Source organism: Eubalaena glacialis, chromosome 3 (genome assembly GCF_028564815.1).
Source record: "Eubalaena glacialis isolate mEubGla1 chromosome 3, mEubGla1.1.hap2.+ XY, whole genome shotgun sequence".
NCBI lineage: Eukaryota > Metazoa > Chordata > Mammalia > Artiodactyla > Balaenidae > Eubalaena > Eubalaena glacialis.
The window spans coordinates 15,041,402-15,066,357 of record NC_083718.1 but is presented as its reverse complement, the minus strand read 5'-3'; the positions used below and the strand labels follow the sequence as shown (position 1 = coordinate 15,066,357).

General features: G+C 36.5%; 1 protein-coding gene across 1 annotated transcript in view; it reads left to right on the top strand.

Annotated features, from left to right (window-relative positions):
* Positions 1 to 24,956, top strand: part of USH2A (usherin) — a 795,289-nt gene that overhangs the window by 591,293 nt on the left and 179,040 nt on the right. Inside the window, exons 49-53 of the mRNA XM_061185303.1 lie at positions 3,073 to 3,294; positions 13,723 to 13,946; positions 18,533 to 18,737; positions 23,630 to 23,827; positions 24,340 to 24,494. Of these exons, the coding sequence (XP_061041286.1) occupies positions 3,073 to 3,294; positions 13,723 to 13,946; positions 18,533 to 18,737; positions 23,630 to 23,827; positions 24,340 to 24,494 (1,004 nt within the window). The remainder of the gene's footprint in view (positions 1 to 3,072; positions 3,295 to 13,722; positions 13,947 to 18,532; positions 18,738 to 23,629; positions 23,828 to 24,339; positions 24,495 to 24,956) is intronic.

The window sequence follows — 24,956 nt, the reverse complement described above, 5'->3', positions numbered from 1 at the left end:
AAGGAGGCCTCCGCAACTACACATGTGCAGAAAGGCTCCTTGGAGGTCAAAACAGGATGGGGAGCCACCCCATAGTAAGTGATGTCAACTACCCGTAGGCCTCTTCACTAGAATCCATCTTGGCTAAGAGATGTTCACGCACACGTGGGAGGACCCTGAGATAAACCATATATGGACTCAGAACCAGGCAAAGCAAGATGAGTGGCCAAAGGAAACCTGGAAGAAATGCCCCATAAAAGTGATTCCAACTACCACGAGGGGGAGACTCTGTCTCTCTCTGAGCCCTCCCATGTGTCTATCCACACATACTGTACTCTTTTTCCTCCTAATAAAAGCCTTTACTTGCTTCACTACTTTCCGTCTCTATGTGGAAATTCATTTCAACACAGCTGACGGGCCAGGGCCTTGCCACTGGCCACTGGTCTAGTGGCTAGGATTCAGTGCTCTCACTGCTGTTGACCAACCTCAGTCTCTGGCCAGGAACTGAAATCCTGCTTCAAGCTGCTGAGTAGTATTGAAATCTTAACAATATTAAGTCTTCTAATCCTTGAATATGGAATGCCTTTCTATTTATTTGACTCTTCTTTAATTTCTTTCAGCAGTTTGTAGTCTTCACTGTACATTTTCTTCACCTCCTTGATTAAGTTTATTCTTAAGTATTTTTACACTATTGTAAATGGAATTGTTTTTTAAATTTCCTTTTCTGATTTTTCATTTTTGTTTTTTATAGTGTATGAAAACACAAGTGATTTTTGTATGTTGATTTTGTATCCTGCAACTCTGCTGAATTCTCTTATTAGTTCAAATGGGGTTTTGGGTGTGGAATCTTTAGGGTTTTATACACATGAGGTTATATTGTCTGTGAACAGAGATAATTTTACTACTTCCTTTTCAATATGGATGCCTTTTATTTCTTCTTCTTGCCAAATTGCTCTGGTTATACTTTCAATATTATGTTGAGTAGAAGTGGTTAAAGTCAGCGTCCTTGTCTTCTTCCTGATCTTAGAAAAAGAGCTTTCTTGAGTGTAACATTGAGTATAATGTTAGTTGTGGGTTTTTCTCATATGTCTTTATTATGTTGAGGTATTTTCTTCTACTTCCAGTTTGTTAAATGTTTTTATAATAGAAAAATGTTGAATTTTGTCAAATGCTTTTTCTGCACCGGTTGAGACAACCACGTGTTTTCCTTCATTCATTCTGTTAATGTGGTGTATTACATTGATTGATTTTTGTATGTTGAATTATCCTTGTTGAATTTATCCAGGAATAAATCCCACTTGGTTATGTTGTATAATCCTTTTAATGTGCTAATGAATTGAATTCAGTTTGTTAGTATTTTGTTGAGAATTTTTGCATCAATATTTATAAGGGATATTGGTCTCTTGTTTTCTTTCCTTGATGTGTCTGGTTTTGTTATCAGGCTAATTCTGACCTCATATATTGAGTTAAGAAGTATTTCTTCCTCTTCAATTGTTTGAAAGAATTTGAGGAGGATTGATGTTAACTTTTCTTTAAATGTTTGGTAGAATTCACCAGTGAAGCCGTCTGGTCCAGGACTTTTCTTTGCTAGGAGGTTTTGATTAGTGATTCAATTGTGTTACTAGTCATAGGTCTATTCAGATTTTCTATGTCTTCATAATTTAGTCTTGGTAGGTTGTAGTAATTTGTCCATTTCACCTAGTGGGATGGGTTTTTGACCAATGAATTTTGGATAAGAAAGACCTCAGGGATAACTGCTAAGAGTTCTTGCCCCACTTTTGTACTCTTTCTATATCTATCTGTAGTTAAATATTGTCCCACATTTTAAATATCATTTTGGTTAGCAGTTCATCTGGCTTTTGCTAACCAAGTTTTGGCATATCCTGTCTTCTCAAGAGGATGAGCTAATTGACAGAGATCAGGGAGTCCAGGACTATAAATCCCTGAGGCAATCCTAAATTCTTCAGGAAACTTGTGCCTTTTCTTAAGAAGGTTTGGCAAGTCATTAACTAGATTATGTAAATCTTATCTGGACAGTGGTTTAAAGCTATAAAACCTGCCAGGTTGGCCATCATATTCACATACCTCATAAGATTTAATGAAGGGATAGTGTCCAGGGAGAAAGATATGTTTAAGAAAGGGCAGTGGAGGAAATAGAAGAGGGTCTCTTGAAGGTGTAAGAAGAAGAAGAGTAGTAAGGCAATGGGAGGAGAAGGTCAAGGTTCCAGGGGCTAGGAAGGCATTGGTCATGAGATAGAGAGGAAAGGTGAAATTTGATTTTTACATCTTCCAAGTTCTTATTAGTCCTTTCTAAGATATTCTTAAGAAAAGCAATTAAAATTTTTTTTTGTCTTTTAGAAGCCACTTCATACAAAAAAAAAAAATGACTACCATATTTAGAATATTTGAACCCTTTGATCCCAAGGCACTAGGCAAAAGATTATTCTATTCTTGTCTCAAGTTTCTCAGAATATCATATAAAGGGGAAATGTGGGTGGAACTACATCAGTGAAATGCAGTGTCTGCCATAGCTCAGCAAAATACTAGTATGCAGATTTGAATATAGTATTTTTACCTCCTCTCATTTAATTAACCTTTCCATTGGAAATCTTTTGTTTGGTTAAATAAATGTAGTTTGGTTAAAGAAATTATAATCAAAAGCAATACAGATTTATCAAGAATTGATTTCTGAGTCCATCCCACTTTCCAAAAAAAAAAATATAGATAGATAGATAGATAGATAGATAGATAGATAGATAGATACTAAATAGATAGAAAAGTATTTGTAGACAAACTTTTTTTGTAATGTCACTTAATCCATGTCACCAGACCTCATGTGCTCATGTATCAGGGGTCAGAGAGAAAATAGGCAACATAGCGTTGCCTCTAAGTTGACATAGACACATGTTTATACACGTGTTTATACAACTTCAATGCAAACATTTTGAAGTGGTATTGAGATTTTGCAACTCCAGTATGACGATACCCTGTCAACCAGTTGGCATCTGCAAGATCATCGTGCTAAAATTTAGTCGTGAGTCAAAGCATATTTTTTTAATTCATGCAATGACGGTTATTGTCCTAAATTGACAGGTGAAGTATGCTGTCCAGATGAACAGCACAATCGGGTTTCCACTGGCCTCGGCGACTCCTGCTGTGGCAGACTGCCATACTCCACCTCCGGAAACCAGATTTGCTGTGCTGGGAGGCTCCATGATGGCCATGGCCAGCAGTGCTGTGGTGGACAGATTGTGAGCAAAGATTTCGAGTGCTGCGGGGGAGAGGAACAGGGTGTGGTGTACAGTCGCCTTCCAGGTAAGGGAGCCTCATCTACCTTTCAGTAGAGGAGGAATCTCAGAAACAGAGAGGTTGAGAAATTTGCCCTAGATATAAAACACATAAGTAATGAAAGCTCACGTAATTACATCTACTGTGACAAATAGCTACACGTTGTCTAACAAAGAAAAATGTAATCTCACATTTTTTATGTGCATGTGATACGTTTCATAAAAGCAGACCAAAACTGCTTCCTCTTGAAAAGTGTCATGTCTACCAAAAAGCAAACAAACACACAAACACATGAATGCATTGGTTCTGGACCAAGAAAATAATTCATAGCAATAATGAGAGTATACAAATTATTATTGATGATGTTGTGCCATAATTCTTTTATTCCTTTATTTTTCTATAGCTATTAAATTAGCATTAATATTAATAGCAATCATTATCATTAAATGAGTACTTACTATCTAGGAGGTACTATGCCCAATGTTTTATACATTATTCCCTCAATCTGTACAAAATAGGTACTATTATTATTCACATGTTTAAAATGAGGAAGCTGAGGCACAGAGATTAGACACATGCTCAAGATTACACAGTTAGTCAGATCTAGATTTGGGGGTGCCAAAATTTATAAAATTTGGGAGATGCTTTTTAAGAAAATAAAACCAAATGATGAAGACAAGATAAAATATAAATATTTATTTATAAGAGGAAAATAAATGACAAGAATTATACATGTAAAAAGATAAACCTGGCAGATTCCACTAACATAAAAATAGTATATTTGGATTATATAACTTCTGACATCCCTCTATATTTTTTTCCCTGACATGTTTAACTGACACCCTTGGTCACCTCTTCATACAGCCATGGCTTTGTACTATAATTATCTGTAGAGAGAATAGAAAGATAATTCATTCTTTCCTGTCACATAGTTAATCAAAAAATTTTTTTAATTATTTAAAGTTTAGAAAAGTGACTTAAAGCTTCACAACTCATTATTGTAATATTATGGAAATGTAGATTATTTTCAAATTTGGAGAAATATCTACGAAGGGTTTTTTAAGATTTTAGGGCATTTCAAGTTTTCTTGTCTTAAGGTGATTTACAGTGACTTGTCTTAAATAATTGTTGAATTGACAGCATCATTACCAGTTTTCATGGATATCCTTATTGTATGACTGAATTTAAGTTGTATTTTATCATAGATGCCACTATTTTATCTACAAATCAGTAAGAAGTTTAGATTTTTCCAATATGAGTTACTTCTTTTCATAATTTATATTATCAATGTAATCATATTGTTTATGCATTGCTTCAATCCTAGATCCATCATTTTCTTTTAATAGTTTCCTACTTTGAGTATGATTTGAAATTTATTTTGTTACAATCCTCTTCTTGATGTCAGAATATTTCAGTTGATTTCATTTTTCATTTTTACAGCTTTTATTTCATATTATATTAATTTTTCTATCTGATCTTTTTCTTTAAACCTTCCCTTTATATGCATACAAATTAAGAGTCTGTAATTTCTCACATTCCTTATCTTTCCAAATTGCAGTGAAAATGACATATTTAAGCCTTAACAACTTTTTTATGAAAGTGGCTGAAATCATATAAATTTAGCTACTGAACCCAAACTAAATATTCCCCAGACTCAACTTCCCCTTAGTTTGAGTTCATAAATGTCCATGGTTACCCTAATCTCAATCAGTATGAGGACATGTATGACAGAAGACAAGTTAAAAGGGCAAGAGATAGTGGCCATAACAAATTGTAGTTAAATGTTATACATTCACAAATTTTATAAAAATATATCCATGCTTGCCTTGGAAGGGGCTCATGCAAGCAAAAGGCCTTGAAGATCAATTTTCCTGAGCTTCAAGATAAATCTACCCCTGCAACTAGTATGCATTGGAATTCCAGTCCTTCCAAGTTAAGATTTCAGGACATCATAATATCTTGATGGAGATGAACTATGAACTCTCTGCTGTCTTTCTTTAATTTCTTCTCTTTTTAAAAACCATCAAAGAGTTATCCATAATACAAGTAACAATTATTTAAATTATTATAGTGTTATTGTTAAATACCATGTTCTTGTACACATTCTCTTCTGTGTAAAATTCTGATGGGGAATTCCCTGGAGGTCCAGTGGTTAGGACTCCGTGCTTTCACTGCCGAGGGCGCGGGTTCTATCCCTGGTTGGGGAACTAAGATCCCGCAAGACACACAGCATGGTCAAAAATAAAATAATAAAATAAAGTAAGTTCTGATGAAAACTATTAAGAAGAGCACTTCAATAATGAAAGTAAATAATCAAAACATATTAAAAGTATCAATCCTGGGTGTACCAGAATCTTATGCCTTAATAAGGATACTAGACTCTCAGTATTTTGATAGCCCTTAAATAAGTAAGAAATGCCAAATTAAGTTATTCATAACTAAATTTCAATCCTCCCAGTGTGAGAAAAATTCATCTCCTTCTTTGAGTCAAAAAAAATACCTGATTTCTAGTTTCTTATTTTATCTTTGTACAACCATCAAGTGTATTTCCAAGGCATTTACTGTTCTGTGAAGCTATAAATCACCTCTCTGGATCCACACTGTATCCATCTTATGCATTTTTTAATCCAACCCAGTAGGACATATTTAAAGGAAGATTTTAATGTATATACTGTCAAAGTGGTTGATAGTCCCATGTCATTATGTTGATCTCCATCAGCTGTCCAGAAAATAGTAAGAGTGGCTAGTGGTCCTATATACAGCAGAATTAGATTTCAATTATGACATTTTCATTGACCTAAGGAATTTAAGGATTATCTCCAAGAAATGGCACAGGGCACCTGGATCTGTACTATAAGGTAACAAGAAAGTTGAGTTTGCCAGGTAAGACCAAAAAAAATAAAAACAAACAGCAAAAACCAACCTCCCAAGATCTTCTTAAAAATGAATGATGTATTAAATCATATAATACACAAGTGTCTGGTATAGTCACATAAGTCATTTCAGAAATATCCCCTATGAATTGTAGACGTAAAAGGTTAGTATTCTAAAGATAACTAAAGTCCAGTCAAGAAATCCAGCTCAGTGTTTCCTGGACACTGCTTATTGGCTAGAAGATGTATACAAGGAGCAGGAGACAAATTACAACAACAAAACGTAGGCAACACAGCAACCCTATGAGGTAGGTACTATTATTATCTCCATTTTACAGATGAGGAAACAGAAGTACAGAAGTTAAAAACTTTTTCCAGATCACACATCTAGTAAGTGGCTGTTTTACTTCAGGTAACACTGTTACTGTAAATGAACCTCAAAATATATAAAGGCTCAAAGATAATAGAGGTTCATTTCTTTCCCATATAATAGTATTGTGGTATGAACATATCTTCAGGGTAAGATCTCTTTCCCACAGTCATTCTGGCTGTAGGAAGTGCTGTCATTTTCAACAGGTAGCTTCTCGGGTCACCTGGGAGTTGTCTGCAGTCAGAAGAAGAAAAGAGTATGAAATAACAGGTGTGGTTTTGTTTTGCTTTTTTGGCCAGGTCTAGAAATAGCAAATAGTTTTATTAACACTTTATTGACTGGAACTCAGCTATCTATCGATACCTAAATGCAAGGGAGTCTGGGAGATCTGCCCATGAATTTCTTGCCACTGTGACTAAGAAGAGTTTCTAACTCCATTCATAAAGTCCATGCTCTTAACCTTCCTGAGCATTCCGATACCTGAACAAGCATTGGATACTCTCCAACCCAAACCATATCAATGTTTATCAAGTCTGATGAACAGGCCCAGTATAACTACCAAGTTGCCAACATTTTCTGATGACCAGAAAAAAATGAGACATTGACTACACATCACAAGTGTGCCCAAGTTAGAAGAAAAGGTGCTGTGTATGTGTGCTAAGCTCTAAAGCAGTGACTTTTAAAGTATGGCTTAGGGATTTCTGAGGGTCTCTAAGACCTCTGGTGGTGTCTGTGACATCAAAACTATTTTCACAATAATACTAAACTATTATACGCCTTTTTCACTGTCATTCTCTCTTAAGTATACAGTGGAGTTTTCCAGAGGTTACATGACATGTAATATTGCAACAGATTTTTTTTTAATTGAAGTATAGTTGATGTACAATATTATATAAGTTATAGGTGTACAATATCATGATTCACAATTTTTACAGGTTGTATTCCATTTATAGTTATTATAAAATATTGGCTATATTACCTGTGCTGTAAAATCTATCCTTGTAGCTTATTTATTTTATATATAGTAGTTTGTGCCTCTTGATCCCCTACCCCTACCTCGCTCCTCCTCCCTTCCCTTTCCCCACTGGTAACCACCAATTTGTTCTCTATATCTGTGAGTCTGCTTCTTTCTTGTTGTATATTCACAAGTTTGTTGTAGTTTTTTAGATTCCACATATAAATGATAACATACAATATTTGTCTTTCTCTGTCTGATTTATTTAGCTTAACATAATGCCCTCCAAGTCCATCCGTGTTGCCGCAAATGGCAAAATTTTCGTTCTTTTTTATGGCTGTGTAGTATTCCATTGTATATCTACCCCATTTTCTTTATCCATTCATCTGTTGATGGGCATTTAGGTTGCTTCCATGATATTGCAATAGTTGAATGCAGAAGCAGATAGGAGAATTCAGTTACTTTTATTAAGCTAGACATTAAAGAGGCTTGCAAAAATATAAACAATGTCATTCTTCTCACTAATTTTTCTCAGTTTGGAAATATGTTTATTTTTTCATAAATATTTATGTTAGCATGTTATATATTTATCATTATTTTAAATGAATTAATGAATATCTATTTCAAACATTTCAGTTTTAGGCTCTAACCCAGTAAATATCAGCAAATCTTACCCATATAAACAAAAGCTATTTGGGGTCCTCAATTATTTGTGAAAGTATAAAAGGGTCCTGGCACCAAACTTTGAGACCCACTGCTTTAAGGCTTAGTAATCATGTCTGCTAGAAATTCATGGCCGTTAGTTAGTTATCCTGTACTATGACTAACCAGTTGTGTACCTCTTTCTCCTTTAGATGTGTTAGCTAAAAACAGGTCCATTAAAGACAAAACCATGGTCATGGAGTAGTGGGGATGCAAAAGTGCTGCCCCCCCCCAAATACCGTAGTGAGTCAAGAGTTTGAAAACAGAAGTAAGCTGTCTCATTTTAGCATTGTTGCTCATCTGTTGCTTTTTTTAAGTCAATTGCCATATTCCTTCATTCAATAAACATGTACCATGTAGTGACTATATTCGAAATATCATTCTTAGTGCTTTGTGAGTGTAAAAATGGCTAAGATTCCATTTTTATCCTTAAGGACTTGCAATCTAATCAAGGAGAAAAGTGCCTGTAAGGTTAAACACAGGCATAAGAGAGGGATGAATACAAGCATAATCTTAAGACTGAATGATCACTCCAGCCAAGATGATGAAGAAAGCTAAACCACTGATCAGAACCACAAACAACGAGTAGGAGTTTGAGACACGTGGATGGAAGAAGGACGTTTCAGCTAAAGGGCATGGTTTGAGCTGAAGTGTGAAATTAGCAGCCTGCAAAGCATGTCTAGGTAGGAGTGAGCAGTTGGGTTGATTGGAGGAAGATGCCGTGTGTAAGGAAATAGAGGGAGATAAAGCCGAGAAGCCGAAAGGATTTGAACATTATTTGGTACTCAGGGAAGAGTCAATGCGATGATGAGAACGGTGATTTAAGGAGATAAATTAGATTTGGGTGGCAGAATGGATGTGAAGGAGAAGGAAAGATAAGTCCGTTAAAACTCTTGCCAAAAGTGCCTGTTCTAAGAAACGGAATAGAGGTCAGTGTCCTCTAGGACAAAGGCTCTTAATCTTTTGGATGTCGTACACTCCTGGTAGAATCTTTTGAAACTTACAAACCCTCACTTCAAATAATAATATGTAGGATACACACAAAAATTTTTTTGCCATTTCATACTCCCTTGAAGTCCGTCCATGGGCCCAAATTTCAGAATCACTAGTGTACTTCAATATGATATACATGCTAGCCAACTATTTCCTAAGCAAACTGTGCCATCCCTCAATTCCTGTGAATCAAAATTAGCTCCAGAGTTTCCCCTGACCTTCAACAGTTCCACCAACTCTGGTAATCATGGTGGACTGAAAGAATGAGCCTTTTAAAAAGGAAAAAAAAAAATCTCTTTTTAGTCTCTTGACCTCCCTGCAGGTTTCACTGAAAACAGACATGTTGCACATGTCTTTTTCCTCTCTCTGTTGCCTCTCCCTCCTGTCGCCCCCCAATGATTGTGACCTTAGTGACCTTCCAGAATATCCATATGGCCCTTTCTTTCCTCGACCTAGCAACACCATACCTGCTGCTTGAGGGTTTGGATCTCATAATATTGTTCCTAAGCCTGGCCTCTCTCCCTGCCTGGCATTGTGTGCCTGCCACGACACCGGGCTGGCTCGTAAAACATCTCTTTATGTACTTTATTACTTAAACTCTTTTATTTGCCTGCAGGAGCCCTTTAACAAAATCACATTGAATTGACTTTCTCACACCAAATCAAATCTCCCTGGTCCCAGTTCAGTTGTCTTTGTCAATATGTATTTTATAAATGGAGTGAATTAACAGATGCTGTTGGAACAGAAGTGCTGGAGTAGCATTTATGTTTTTAGTGCTCTCTCTGGGCAGATGAGTTGTGTAGGAGTGTTACACAGGTACCTCGGGATGAAAGTCATGCTCATCATTTCAGTGGATATGTATTCTTAACCATTTTCTTTGAATATATTTTAAACCTCTTTATTACTGTTTTTATTCGTAGTGTTTGCTTATGTGGTTTTATCATTTGTGCCATCAATCTTAGATTGGACTTGATTATACCCCTTCATATTAAAAGATGAAACTTAAAGCCTCTCTATCAGGCAAAGAGGACAGGATTTTCTGTTAGCCATGAGGAACTAATCATGACATACCTTTGGAACATATTGCTTTACTTCTATTATCTGTGTTCTCCATGCAACCTTGGATATGAAACTCTGGGTTGAAACTGTTCTAGAATAAAGTACTGACTTTCCATGTCCTAGACTCTGACATCAGTCGAATGAATGACTACCCCTGTTACATAAGATGGAATCTGGGGACTTTGCAGAGAGGAAAATGCATCATAGAAATCCATTGTGTAAGATGTGTATTGAAAGATTTCCCAGGAAGATTTCCATATGACATAATGACCTTTTGAAACGTGTAATGTATAAATGCTATAAAATACATTGCAATGATCTGGGGAACATTTTTACCCTACCTTGTCTCAGTTTTGTGGTGGTAGCCATAGAGCCAGCTGCTAGTGAAGACAAGATGCATTTCTTTTCTTTCATGCTCTGCCATCAACTTTATGTTTGTCCTGAGAATGACTAATCACAAACCTGTTTTTTTTTACATTCTTCCAGGCCTGAAATATAATTCCTTGGCTTAAAATGTGGTCCCCATGGTCAATCCCAGAGTTCCACAATGATTTGTCATATTCTAGACTCTGTTTTTTATGACTGTACTATTTTTAACTCAAAAGCATGATAATTCTTGGATAATTTTTAGAAAAATGGCACACTTGTTTTACAGAATTAACAATTTAGAAATTCATCAGGACTGTATGTTTATAAATGCTCTCCTTTCAGCCATGGACATTAATTAAGTGTTAGTAACATATTGGAAGTATTCATAATATTATGAGTAAAAAAATTCTTTTCTTCACTCTTTTCTCAGTTGTATCCAATGCAACGGAAGCTATCCATTGGATATATGCACTGTTTGGAAAGACAATATAGGCTGTTTTATCTCAGAAATAAATATCTAATAGTTCAGTGCATACACTACCCCTTTAATAACATCTGCATCTTGTTCAAAGAGAATCTCCACCTTTGTACAAATTTAATGAAGAGCCTCTGGAAGTGTAGATCAATCCATCAATAATACATGACCCATTTTGGTTTTCTTTGGGCATATTTAAAACTGAGGTTTCTGTGTGTCAAAGTTCAAAAGTCAAGTGCTCCATGTGATAAATTAGGTAGGGTCAAAAGTTATTGCAATGCAGTTTCAGAAGATTGTCTGTCTCTGAATTTGCAGCTCATTCATGCTGAAGTGATGCACTATGGGAATTACTACCAAGCTCTGCTCGGCAACATCTGCTCTCCCTAAGTGAGTTAGTGCACGTCAGACATCTTTATGTCAGAATATTGCAGTGATGGATGCAGTCTTCAGAAAATGCTGCATAAAAATCTGGTGTGCCGTTCTGGCCATTAAGTGAAATTACTATTTAAATTAATGGCACTGTCACAGTTTATCTGTGCAAAGAATGAACGCTGATTAGGGTATTAAGTAATTAGCAATTTATCACACTGGAACAAGGTTGATAATAATTAAAGAAGTAATGGTTTACCAAAGAAACGAGAAAGGGAGTCACTTCTTGTTATGTGAGTGAAATCTTGGCTTTAAATTTTAATTCGGTGAAACAAAGATGAAGCTCTTTGTGAAAGAAAGCATCCTTTTTTTCTAGTGTAAAAACAGTTCATTATCAAAATTTTAGTTGACCTGTCAAAAGTCCCTCAGAGCGATCAGATGACTGATTAGGAGTTTGGAATTAGGTCAATGTCTGCATTTTGATTTTATACTTAAAGCATGGTGAAACCGTAAAGTAATTTGGGAGTAGAGGTGGAGAATGTATTCTGCTCCCTAAAGGGCCAGTTTTCAGATTTTGATTGCTCTTTAAAATAGAAACATGAATTATTTTAAGAAAACTGCTGGAGAAAAAAAAAAAAAATGACAGCAAAGAATCCAAGGTTGTATTTAAATGTCTGATCAGAAAGCAGCAGAAAAAAAATGCCCAAACAATATAAAACTTGAAGCTGTGGATTTTTCTTTTTAGTGTGTGTGTGTGTGTGTGTGTGAGACAGTGTGTGAATTTTACCCATCATAATCAAGACTCAGACTACAATGATAGCCCTGCTGTGTGTACCTATTTGAAAGAACTTCCCCTGGAAATGTTAATACAACTGAAATTATTAATAAAGCACCAAAGAAAACAGTTTACTTTTAAGCCAATTACTTTGAACAGTTATCACCTTTAAACATGATGTCGAAATGCAGTTATGATCAATGTATATCATTAATCATAAATAACAAATTTTTAATATTGAGAGATATGTTTTTAAAGTGGAAAGATCAATGAGAGTGTTCTTTGGAGTCATGTGTGGATAAACATCTTTCTTAAGGCATGTGCCAAGTCAGTGTCAACTTTCAATGATTTTTTTTATAAACTGGAAAGCACTTAAAACTCATCGGTCTATTATTAGGAGTGTCTTTCATAATGTAGGTGTTTGTACAGGACCAGATTGAGCAATTCGCGACCCCAGGGCCCTTTGAAGTTGAAGTTCTTTACGTTATCAGTCAGGACTAATAATAAATAAACAAAATTCTAATGAAAATAAATCATTCATCACATTGCGCTGCTATATAACTGGATATAAATTCTACTCTGATAGCCCTGTGACATGAGGTATAGGCATCTTAATTTCTAGCTTAATCTGACTCTAGTACATTGTTTATTTATTCAGCCTTTTATGTCTGTATTTCTGCTGTGGCTCTTCTATGGCAAGATCTAAATGATGTGAACACAAGCAGTTACACTGAATTGGGTGGGAGAAAGGAGGCTGTTTGGTATCTCAGGCACACCTGTCTTTCATCAAGAAGTGGCGATCAATGATCCTCCCTGCAAGGGCTTTTGGCCACCACCCCAACCTCTTAGCCACGTCCAGTGATGGGTCTAGGGCAGCTCGAAGAATGGTGGCCAAATGGTTCACCTGATCAGTGAGTGCACTCAGCTGGTTTTGAATACAAATCTATCTCATGACCAAAGAATGGTTACAGTTGCTGCTGGATTCACAAGAATCAAATATCTGTATCTTAGACAAAGGCAGGCAGAAACTTACAAGATGCTTGCGCAAAGTCTCCAGTTCTAGGATGGTGCTACCTCTCCACTGTCTAGCCTCTTATCCCAGAGTGCTTGGGTGACCTCTTCTCCCTTGTGAATTTCTAAAGATTTCTTCTGAGTTCCTGTGGTTTAACTACCCCTTCTTCTGCAACAAGATGTTATCATCACAAAATGGGCAGGCAGTTCTCATGACAGAAATCAGATCATTTTTTATGGTGCTTAGGAGAAATTTGGCCCCCTGCTGAATGATGTTAGAACACTTCCTCTTGTGTGTTCTTTACCTAATTAGTGTCTAGCGCTCTTGCTCAGAAGGACCCCTCACTGTACATTTAAATCACCTTGGTAGGGAAATGCTACCTGAGCTATCGTACCGCTTCAGGAACTGCCTGAGTCTGACATTTTTATACCAAACTTTATAGCAGCCTCAGTTTTCTTCTCTTTTTTTATTTCATATTCATATATAACATTTTATTGTTGCAGGGATGTTCTGTTGTGGGCAGGATTATATGAATATGTCAGATACCATATGCTGCTCAGCTTCCAGTGGAGAGTCTAAAGCACATGTTAAAAAGAATGACCCAGTGCCAGTAAAATGCTGTGAGACTGAACTTATTCCAAAGAGCCAGAAATGCTGTAATGGAGTTGGATATAATCCTTTGAAATATGTTTGCTCTGACAAGATTTCACCTGGAATGATGATGAAGGTAATTGATAGAAAACCTCTCGGGCTGATTTGACAATGGAAAGAGAAATACATGGTTCATAACTATTTTTCTAAAATAGGAATATAAAAACTCCTGTGTGCATTATTCATTTTCACATTACATCCATATTAATACCAAATGAGTTCGCTATGATTGATGTTATTGCAATGAATTCTAAAGGAATTAATAATGATTAGCTGTTCTCAGGAAGCTTTACCAGCACTTCAGATTAATGCAGACAGAAAGTCTGAGCCGGCATGTTGCTGTGGAGGGAGATGAAGGGAAATTCAGCTTCTTTTCTCTAGCCCCCCAACCATAGGCCATCACTTTCCTTTCATAGAGAACTTACATACAGCAGCTTCACTTCACTGTGTTCCTATCATATTCCTTAAGACAGTGCAAGATCAGCAAAAGCCAGCCAACCACAAAAATGAATAGGCCTGTGGGTGCATCATTTATGTGTGTACGTTGAGATGCTCCACATACAGCCATGCCGTGTTTGTTAGCATTAAACTTGACCCAGCACTCTAGAAACCTACCAGTTTAAGGAAAGGATTATGGGCATTTAAAAAACAAACACCCTACTATGTTTGGTAGTAATTTGTCACTAAGAGATGGCTAAAAATCGGCGCTTTGGTCACAGACAATAGAAGAGCTCTTGCTGAGTGAGGCAACTACACAGTCATTGTGTGGACGTCATGGTCTGTCGAATGGACCATAAGTCTTGAGATTTTTAAGGCCCCAGCAAGTGATTTGTGGCAATGAATATTAAGATATGTATAACTGAATCACTTTGCTGTACACCTGAAACTAACACAACATTGTTAAGTCAACCATACTCCAATAAAATTAAAATTTTTAAAAAGAAAGGAAAAAACAGATAACACATAAAATTGTTGAAGAGAGTAGGTACTTCATGAAGCAAATAACCATACAAAACACCCAACAAAAATAGTAAGGTTTTGTCTACAAATTTTTTTAAGAATCGATCTGATTTGAACACAACTGTAGTCAGTTCTATGAAAGAAATCTATCCAACACTATGTTCCAAAATTTATTCTAGGCCAGTGTTTTCAGAAGTTTTGACTAGGATATTTTTCTTAAATACTTAGTATTTTTTGGTCTTAAAGAGCTGGTGATGTTGCAAGAACGTGCCTTTAAAATAATGAGTTAGGAAGCATCTATATAAAAAACTCTCCTTAAAGGGGCACTCGTATTTGAAGAATGAAGATAGAAAACCTGTTAGTTTCAGAAATGACACCATCACTCACAACTATGTGTTTCATTATTGCCCACCTCACATTTGATTCCCAGGCATCTCATTTTGGTCAAGAAGGGACAGCTTCCATTATTTAAGGAGGAAGTTCAGGATATAACCATGATCTTTTAAGTTGGCTTGAATTGGCTCTAGGAAGGCCCATTAACAGTTGTATTTAAAATTCATATTTAAATGATTATGATTAGGAGATTTTCTGAATGCTGAATCAAGCAGTGTGTTATAGGTAAAGTTCAATCCATAGATTCCATTTTGTTTCCTGAAGACCTCTTTCCTGGAGTCTTCCAATTCCTGCTCCAATCTGGACTGGATCACTGTGGGATTTCTGCACAGCTGTCCCAGCCCATCTTCCCTAAGCTGTCAGTTTGGGAATTCCTTTCACTCCTCCTCTGTGTTGGTCTTCCTGTGTTCGAACCCCAGTTGTCCCTTTTTGCCACCTTCTTTTGAAAAATTATCTCCCTTGATATAGGTGCATGAAAGGTAAATGTTTTGAGAGCTTGATGTCTGAAATTATTGTAATTCTATTTCCCATTGGATTGATAGCTTAGCTAGGTATACAATTCAAGGTCAAAAATTATTTCTACACAGGATGTTGAAGGCGTTTCTGCATTTTTTAATTTTCATTGCTATTCTGATTCCTGTTTCTTTGTAGGTAAACATGTTGTTTTTCCTATGACAGTTTTTAAGACATTCTCTTTATTCTGCTTTTCTAAAATTTCATGGCAATGTGCCTCTATGTAGATGTTATTATCATCATTATTATTAATATTCATAATGATATACTTTTTGTGGACTTTTTCAGGGTTGGGTCTATGGCCTTCAATTCCAGGAACTGTTATTTTATTATTTCTTTGATAATTTGCCCCTTCTTTTGCCTGTTTTCACTGATCACTTGGGTGTTGGACTTCCTAAACTGATATTTTAATTTTTTCTTCTTGTTTCTTGCCTATTGATTAACTCCTCATCTTTTTCAATGTGATGAGATATTGCCTTAACTCTATCTTTCCACCTTTCTATTGATTTGTTGTGGGGTTTTTTTTAGCTATCATATTATTTTTTAGTTTTTAAATGCTCTTTCTTGTTTGCTGATTATTACTTATGTCATCCTACTCTTGTTGCATTCATGGAACGTCTTTTTTTTAATCATTCTGGAAATATTCATTCCATTGTTGCTTTTTTAAATTGTTTGTTTGCTTTATTCTTTGAATTGTCTCATTTGTTTGGTACTATTTTTTGCCTATAAAATTTTAGTTTTTTTAATTTATTTTATTGAAGTATAGTTGATTTACAATGTTGTATTAATTTCTGCTGTACAGCAAAGTGATTCAGTTATATATATATATATGTATATATTCTTTTACATATTCTTTTCCATTATGGTTTAAGATTGGTACTATTTTAATACTTAAAGAAGTATCCTTAATACTCCATCCTACATTGGGATGGCATACATGCCTGGCTGCCATATGGAGTATCCAGTAGCAAAGAGGGCTGGGGTTCTCACTATGCAATATGCAGAATTGCGTTTAGCTTTCCCACTCTGGCTCCTGGCTTATATCTTCCAGTGGACCCTCTATATTTTTTTTTAGTTTCACCAATTATTTTCTAAGTTTTTCTCATTTTTCTAATACTTGGCCAAATGCAGCTCTAACAGCACACATACTGCTCATGTTCTAAGCTATGACGTCTTCCCCAGAGTGGTGAGCTCAGGAACACTTGGCTTGCTTTGACAGTTATCCCAGGGCAGAGTTTGCAGAATGTTTAGCCATAGCACAACAGACCTCCTCAGCTTCCCAAAACCCAGTACGTATTTCTTTGCCACGGCCTGCTTAACCCTAAACCAATGGCACATACTTTAGGGTTTTGTTATTGTTGTTAAGACAACATCCAACTTCAAAGTACTAATTTGTGTTTTTGCTAGAATACACTGGACTATGCTGAGGTAAAAACAGACATACTCATGTATGGAATGGGTCAACAGAATGAATTGTTTTAAACCTTTCATGTGACAGTCCAGTGTGAGACTGGCAGATCTCCTCCATGCAACATCTCAGGAACCCAAGTCGCTTCCATCTCATGGGGCTTCACAGTGGAAAAAGGGAGAGAGTAGATGATTGCACATGTATGTGTCTTCCCTGGATGCAGAATGCATCTCTTCTGTACACAGTCACACAGACATTTCTAGTCACATGACTCTTCCTATTGTAGCCGGACTTCCTATTGTAGCCAGGGGAGAAAAGGCAAAAATGGGCACTCCTGGGCACATAGCCTTGTCTCTGCCACATCCATCCACTTCCCAGCTTCTAAAAACAAGTGTTACTTCCCTTCCTGTTTCCTTGGACTTTCCATATTCCTTTATTGTCATTTGGTTGGGCTTTAAGAGGAAATGAAGATAAATGCACATGTTCGATTCACCATATTTAAATGGAAATCCAACTATATTTTTCTGAAGCAGCTTTACTTTGATGATCGTTGGGAAAATAATTTAACGTATTTTAGGTAAAGAGACAGATTGAATGTAGATCACTTTTAAATAACAGAAATGATTTTAAATAAGTTATGCTACCTATGTAAAGGGAAGATGAAGTAGAGCTTTGCCTTATAAGAATATTGCCTTATTTATATCTCCTGTAATTTGGGATGATGAAGTATTTCATTTTCTGAGATTAGAGCCTACTAGTACTTATCAATAGCTATAAAATATCCAGAGATTCACCAGAGAAAAAGTTTATAAATATAAATAATAATGATTATAATGACAGTTCATGAAATATTTAAATTTTCTAAAACTTGGATGCAGAATACTTCTTATTAGTCCAAATTTCCCAAGAGCACAAGAAGTGCAGATTCTCAAATTTCACATTCTTTATTTTGTCTAAAACTCCATTAGGAAAGTGTCAAAGTAACAGTCATAAAATAACGACTTCTGTTATTATTTATAGCATATCTACTAAGTGTAAGGCATTTACGTTATCTCATTTGAGTCATTCAAACAAACCCGCATAGTAAATTGAATTTCCATTCTTTCACCGAAGAAGCTGAGGCTTTGAGCGGATAAGAGACTCGTTCAAGGTCACAACACCAAGAAGTTGCAAAACTGGATTTTGAATCCAGATCTGTGTCATTTCAAAGTAACTGCTCTTTCTAGTATACAGACTGCCCTCATTTCTTTTCATGAATTTTGAGGTGCTCATTCATGAACTAAGCACAAGAAAATTTCATTTGAGAGTTGTAAAAACCTACACCACACATGTCTAAATGAACGTTTTCAATTCCCTTCCCCCCGCCCCACCTCTACCGCTTGACTTAGGAAACCAAAGTCTGCAGGACCGTCTGCCCGGCGTCTATGGAAGCCACAGCGCACTGCGGCAGGTGTGACTTCAACTTTACCAGCCACGTTTGTACTGTGATAAGAGGATCTCACAATTCCATCGGGAAGGAATCAGTGGAAGAAATGTGCTCATCTGCTGAAGAACCTGTTCATATGGGAAGTGGAAGCACACTCTCCTTCACAGGTAACAGAAAGGGAGCCACCTGCCCGTGGCTTAGAAGGGGGGGCGAAAAGCTGCTGAAAACGCAGATTTCCTTCACTCTGACCTCAACTCCCTCCTTCACCTCATATCAATTAATTCCATCATACTTATGAGCCAGATAGTTACCAGGTAGTTAAAGGCACAATCTGGATCTGGTCAAAGTTAGTAGTTTAAAGTTTTTCAGAGTCAAAATTTAAACAAGGATGTACTCTATTTTAAAGTAAGCCTGTAGAGAATGAAGAACAGGGAAATAAATTAGTTATGTGACCTTTTATGGTATATCCAGTTAATTTGCAATGAGCCTGATTTTCTTTCTCAAAAGTTGGAATGCAGGCTTTCAATAAGTGCCATGAATGAATGTTGTTATTCTTCCAAGCAGAAAAGAGGTAGAAACCTGTCTGGTCACTAAGCCCTGGCAGCATCATTCCAAGGAGGAAACAGACTGCTCAGTGAAGTCAGTATACCTTTCCTGATCTTGGGTCTGGGGCCAGAGACTGTGCTCTCCTGCAGCCTGGTGTTTCCCCAAGATGGCCATCATCTTGGGAACAAGAACCTTCATGGTTATTGAAAATAGTAATTTCCAAGCCCCATCTTGGCCCTACTGCATTAGTCCAAAATAGTGATTCTTAGGCTTGGCTGAGTCAGGTGAAAGACACTGTAAATCTTAGGATCATCTCCAAAATAGTTCTGCCATCTATTACATTTTTATTATTCATCCATTTACTTAAGTCCCTGCTTAAGTTTCTGTTTTTTGAAAAATTAGATGTGCGTGTGTAACTGTGTGTGTACACACACCTATTGTTTAGAGTCAAATAGAATACATTTAAGTGACATAATTCAAGCCAGCTGAGGTCAAATAAACAATAAAACCACTGTATTCCATCATGACTCATCATTCTGCCTTACCCAGCCAATGGTGGGTGATAATGGCAAACCTTGAGAAGGAAAACAGTAAAGCAGGATACTGGGATGAGAGGGAGTAGATTAGGAAGGGAAGGAAGGAATAGAGATAAAGTTTACTGAGTATTACTTAGTTCCAGTGCTGTGCTAGACAGTTTTTTTTTTAAGTACAGTTGATTTACAATGTTGTGTTAATTTCTGCTTACAGAAAAGTGATTCAATTATACATCTATACATTCATTTTTTAATATTCTTTTCCATTATGGTTTATCACAGGCGATTGGATATAGTTCCCTGTGCTATACAGTAGGACCTTGTTGTTTATCCATCCTATATATAATGGTTTCAATCTGCTAACGCCAAACTCCCAGTCCCTCCCTCTGCCAATCCCCCTTTGTGCTAAACATTTTTAAACCTTATCTTAATTTACCCATAAAGCAATCAGGTAAGTATGATCATTTCACAGATGAGGAAACTGAGGGTCAGATCTGTAAAAGTAACTTGTTGTGGTAATAGTCAGGTTCAAATCATGTCATCTTTAGGAGCTGCAGATGTAGTGGACTCCACATGGTATAGGGCTCCTTTCGGAGTGTTCCAAACCTCCCTCAAGCAGTTCCTTCCACCTGAAATGTTCTTCTTAACCATCACACTCAAGGCCAAGGTCAGAATTCACGTTCTCAGTTTAGGCTTCCCAAGTCCAGCCCCCTCTCTCCTCTGTGCTCCTGTGACACACAGTCATGCCATTCACCACTTCTACCATGTATGTGTCATAGGCATCTGGACACTTGTCTCGTCTCTCCTACCAGATTGAAGTATCCACGTGAATAGAACATCCCTGTTTAATTTTACCTTATTTTTAGATTTAGCACACTGTAAGCAAACAAAAAAATATTTATTGGAATGCCTTTAGGTAGGAAAAGCCTCCGGATAGAAAACAGTTGGACCACTAATCTCTTCCCACTCCCAGTTATAGATTTAAGTCATGAACCCTCATTTAAAAATTGCTTGGTTTTCTTCTAAGACAGTTCTCTGTTTTTATCTGCCCTTGGTAATCAAGGTCCAGATTTTGAAAGGTTTTTAAGACATATTTGCAGTAGACCTCTCCAGAAGAGAATAGTTGTTTCCACCTACTGATATAATATTGCAGGGACTTGTAACATCCATATTTCAGATCGGTTTGCCTACCAGAAAACACTATAAATTGAATATGAAAAATAACAGAATTTTACTTTTCATGAAAAAAAATTAAGCACTCAAATGATGCTCAAACAAATTCCACTGAGACCGATTTAGACGAAAAGCCAACCATTTTTAGAAATTGACAATTAAAAGCTACAACCACCAGTGCTGACCAAAATTCATTTGTTCTTATAATCATTTATTTATCAAAAATATTTATTAAATCCTTACTAATAACCAGTCAGTATATGAGGACCAATAACTTGAAAACTAGTAGGAAATTCCATCAGTATTTGAAGCTAATATGAAGAGATAGGGAAATTAATACATAATTACCTCTAATATGAGAAACGATGTGCAGGTAAGTTCTATGATAGAGGTAAGCATAGGATGCTTTGGAAGAGTATTGCAAGGACACGTAACCCAGACTGGAAAGACTTCAAGAAGGATACTGTGCCCAAAGCAAGAACTGAAGGACAAGTTAGAGCCTATCAGTTTAAGGGGAGGTAGGCCAGGCAGAGAGGGCAGCACATGCAAAGTGCAGGAAGCAGGAGGAAGCCCAGCAGGTCTGAAAACCAAGTATCTTGATACGGATGTAGCACATATAAGACAGAGAAAGCAATGGAGAGGAGGCCAAAGAGCGAGGGTCAGATTATGAAGGCCTTTTAGGCCACACTAAAGAGTTTACCTTTATACCGCAATGAATGGATAGTTAGTGAAGCTTTTTAAGCAATGGAATGACACAATTATATACACATTTTTGGAAGGATTGCTCTGTTAGCTAAAAAAATGATTGGAGACAAATACGTATGGGACCTTTCAGCAATTAACAAGTAAATATTGAGCAAACATACTGCCCCAAAACCCAACACCCTCATTTAGCAGAATATTAGCCCCATGTTAACATGTAAAATGATTTTGAGATAACAAGTTAAAAATAAAAGAAGAAGAATAGTTGGAAATTCTGGCAAAGAAAAAAAGAGCTCTGAGAAATGGGAGAGATGATTGAGGAAAGGTAAAATTTCAACAAGTGATTCCTTATGTGTAAAGCGAAAAGAATGCTTTTATGGGCTGGGAACATCTTTGAAAGACCAGGCCTCACAGGAAAATATAGAAGTAAGGCTAAGACTTGAGAGAGTCAAAAAGGAGAAGAATGAAATACAGTGGAGGAAAGAACAGGAATAAAATGTGGACAGTTGCCACAGCTGAAATTAGAAATGGCAACATGGGCTTGAAGGCTACACAATAACAGTTATTCGCAATGAATAGTTTAATCTGCTATAGCAAGAGGTTCAAAAATATAGTTAACATCTGTGGGTGAGTGGACGGACGGTCCGGGCAGCTCAGCCCCACAAGGTCATTCAGGATCTGAATTCCTCCTCATGCTTCCAAGTGGTACAGCCTGAGTTGTCACAACACCCTTAGTTCCAGCCCATCAGAAGGGGTAAGAATGCTAACAGAAGGCAAGTGATTTCCTCTTCAGAAAGTGATGCACAAATTACCCATGTCACTTCCACACTCCTTCCGTTGTTGAGATCAGTCGTGTGACTACACCAGACTGCAAAGAAAACTGGGAAATGTAGACTCTGGCCAAGAGGTCTCTGACCAGGACAGAAGGGGGATCTGGGGACCCACTGGTGGTCATCACAGGTACAAAGCAGCAAATACTCTCTTACTGGAAAAAATGAAGACAGAAATACATTTGTATAGCAATTTACATTTTATGAAGTTCTGCAGCATAACTTATTGCATTTTATTTTCATACTAATTCTATAAAAGAGGCAGGGCAGGCTTTATTGTAATGAGTTGCATGTAAGGAAAATGTGGTCAAATAACCCAAGTGGATGGAACGAGAATTAATGCTGCATCCAATGGAGATAGAGCAGGCGGCCAGGCAGTCAAGGAGGACCACTTCTGATCCCCCTGTCTGATGATCATCCAGAAACTGCCACACAAAAATACATATGTAGATCTTCAAAATTCACAGAATTAAATAAGTGGAAAGCAGATTTAAATAATTAAACTTTCAAGGAATGTTTTGGTAAATTTGTAGCATTTGTACTTCCGAAGTTATTAAAGCTCAAAACTGAACTAAGATGTTTGGGACACCGTTGAATCATGTGGATGATTATCTAATAAAAGTTTTGCCAGGCCAAAAATCTCAGCAGGTTGGTTTTGTTGTTTTAATTAGATTGGTTGTTTTTGGTTTTGGTTTCAGTTCTGGTTTGGTAGAAGATGAAGGAAGTATATATAGTACACTATACATGGTACGTATAGTGGAGTGTGAATTCATTTTTATTCATTAAAATTGTGCTATGATAAGCTAAGTTCCAGGTCCTGTATCTCATAACAACTACATTATAATTCATGTAATAATTTAAGTAATATTGACAACATAATAATTGGTAAAATTTATAATAATAAAACTATAGAAGAATCTTGCCAAACCTGCCTCATACAGAAGTAAAGAGATCATGAACTTGGGAAGCATTAACATCTAATGTACATTAGTCTAGCGCTTTTGTTTTTCAATCATTTCTTTAATGTATCCATATTTCTCTATTCAAATAAGTGAATTCTGTTCTGTGCAATTTCATATCTCTGCATCTAATAAGCACTTGTAATATTTTTTATGACTCAGAAAGTAAAGATCTTAGAGCTTTATTTACATACAATAGGATTAGTGCATTGAGCATTTATTTTTAAATGTTTAAGGTTTTGATATTTATTTTCGATATGATGGTAAGAAAATAAAAATTTTAAAAACCCCGCTGTCCGATTTTCTGTCTTTCCAGATGTGAACCTGGAGCCCTACATGACATACGAGTATAGGATTTCTGCATGGAATAGCTATGGGCGAGGATTCAGCAAGGCTGTTAGGGCCACAACAAAAGAAGATGTGCCTGAGGGAGTGAGCCCCCCCAGGTGGACCAAAATGGATCATCTTGATGATGTAATAGTCCTCAACTGGAAGAAGCCTATACAATCAAATGGTATTAAGCTATTTTTAAAATTCAAATAACATAATCCCGTAAATCCATAAGGAAATTGAAATTAGTGTAGTCTACGTTTAATTGGCATGCATCTAACCACTAAAAAGTATTTGCTGATAAAGGAAACTTCAGGTATGTGTCAACCAGTCATTCATTTTGTGAAATAGCCCTCACAAATTTTTAGCCAAAAATTATTTTCCTTGAATCCCAACATATGTCTGAGGTGCTTTCAAATAAGCAAAGCATGTTATGGGAAGGCAGAATAGTTTTGAAAGTAAATGTTTGATAGTGAGGGGAAAGAAACAACTGACTGATTATTTATGTCAAGAATCCATCTCCTCCATAAGAGTGAGTGTAATTAAGAACTGCTTGAACATAGCAAAATAATAGCAATTTAAAATTAAACAATGCTATATTATCCCATTTCTTCAGAACTCTAAGCCATCTGATTTGTTTGCAAACAGTTAAAAGAGTCTGACACTCAAATTCAGGCCTTTCTCTGCCTCTTTTAGGTCCTATTATTTACTACATTCTTCTCCGAGATGGAATTGAACGTTTTCGAGGAACATCGTTGAGCTTCTCTGATACGAAAGGAATTCAACCTTTTATGGAATATTCATACCAGCTGAAAGCTTGCACGGTTGCTGGCTGTGCCACCAGCAGCAAGGTAAGAGGAGTTTGCCTAAACTCTGGACAGAATTATCCAGTGTTAAGACTATATGAAGGTCCAGGTAGTAATGCCAATAAAGTAGGGAGTCCATATGGTGTCTCAACTGAGTACCAACACTTCCTCCTGAAAGGAGAGATCACCACAAGAAAAATTTATTCAAATTTCAGTGTTTCATTCATCAAAAGAAAAAACTTGAACGAGTATTATCCACTTAATCCACTTTTCCTCCACCAACTCTTTTTAGGTGGTCTTCTATAAATCCATAATAGTTCCCAAGCCATTTCTCAGTTTAAAAACTTAGAAATTCTATTTAAATATCATTTCAGCAAAAATTGCCTGCTCTTGAAGAACAGAGAAAAGGACAAAGGAGCCTGACATAGAAAATAAAATAGTTCCAAGGCTTCTGCAACAGCCTTGACAAGAAATAATGAAGATCTGAATTCAGGCAGCAGGGGTCAG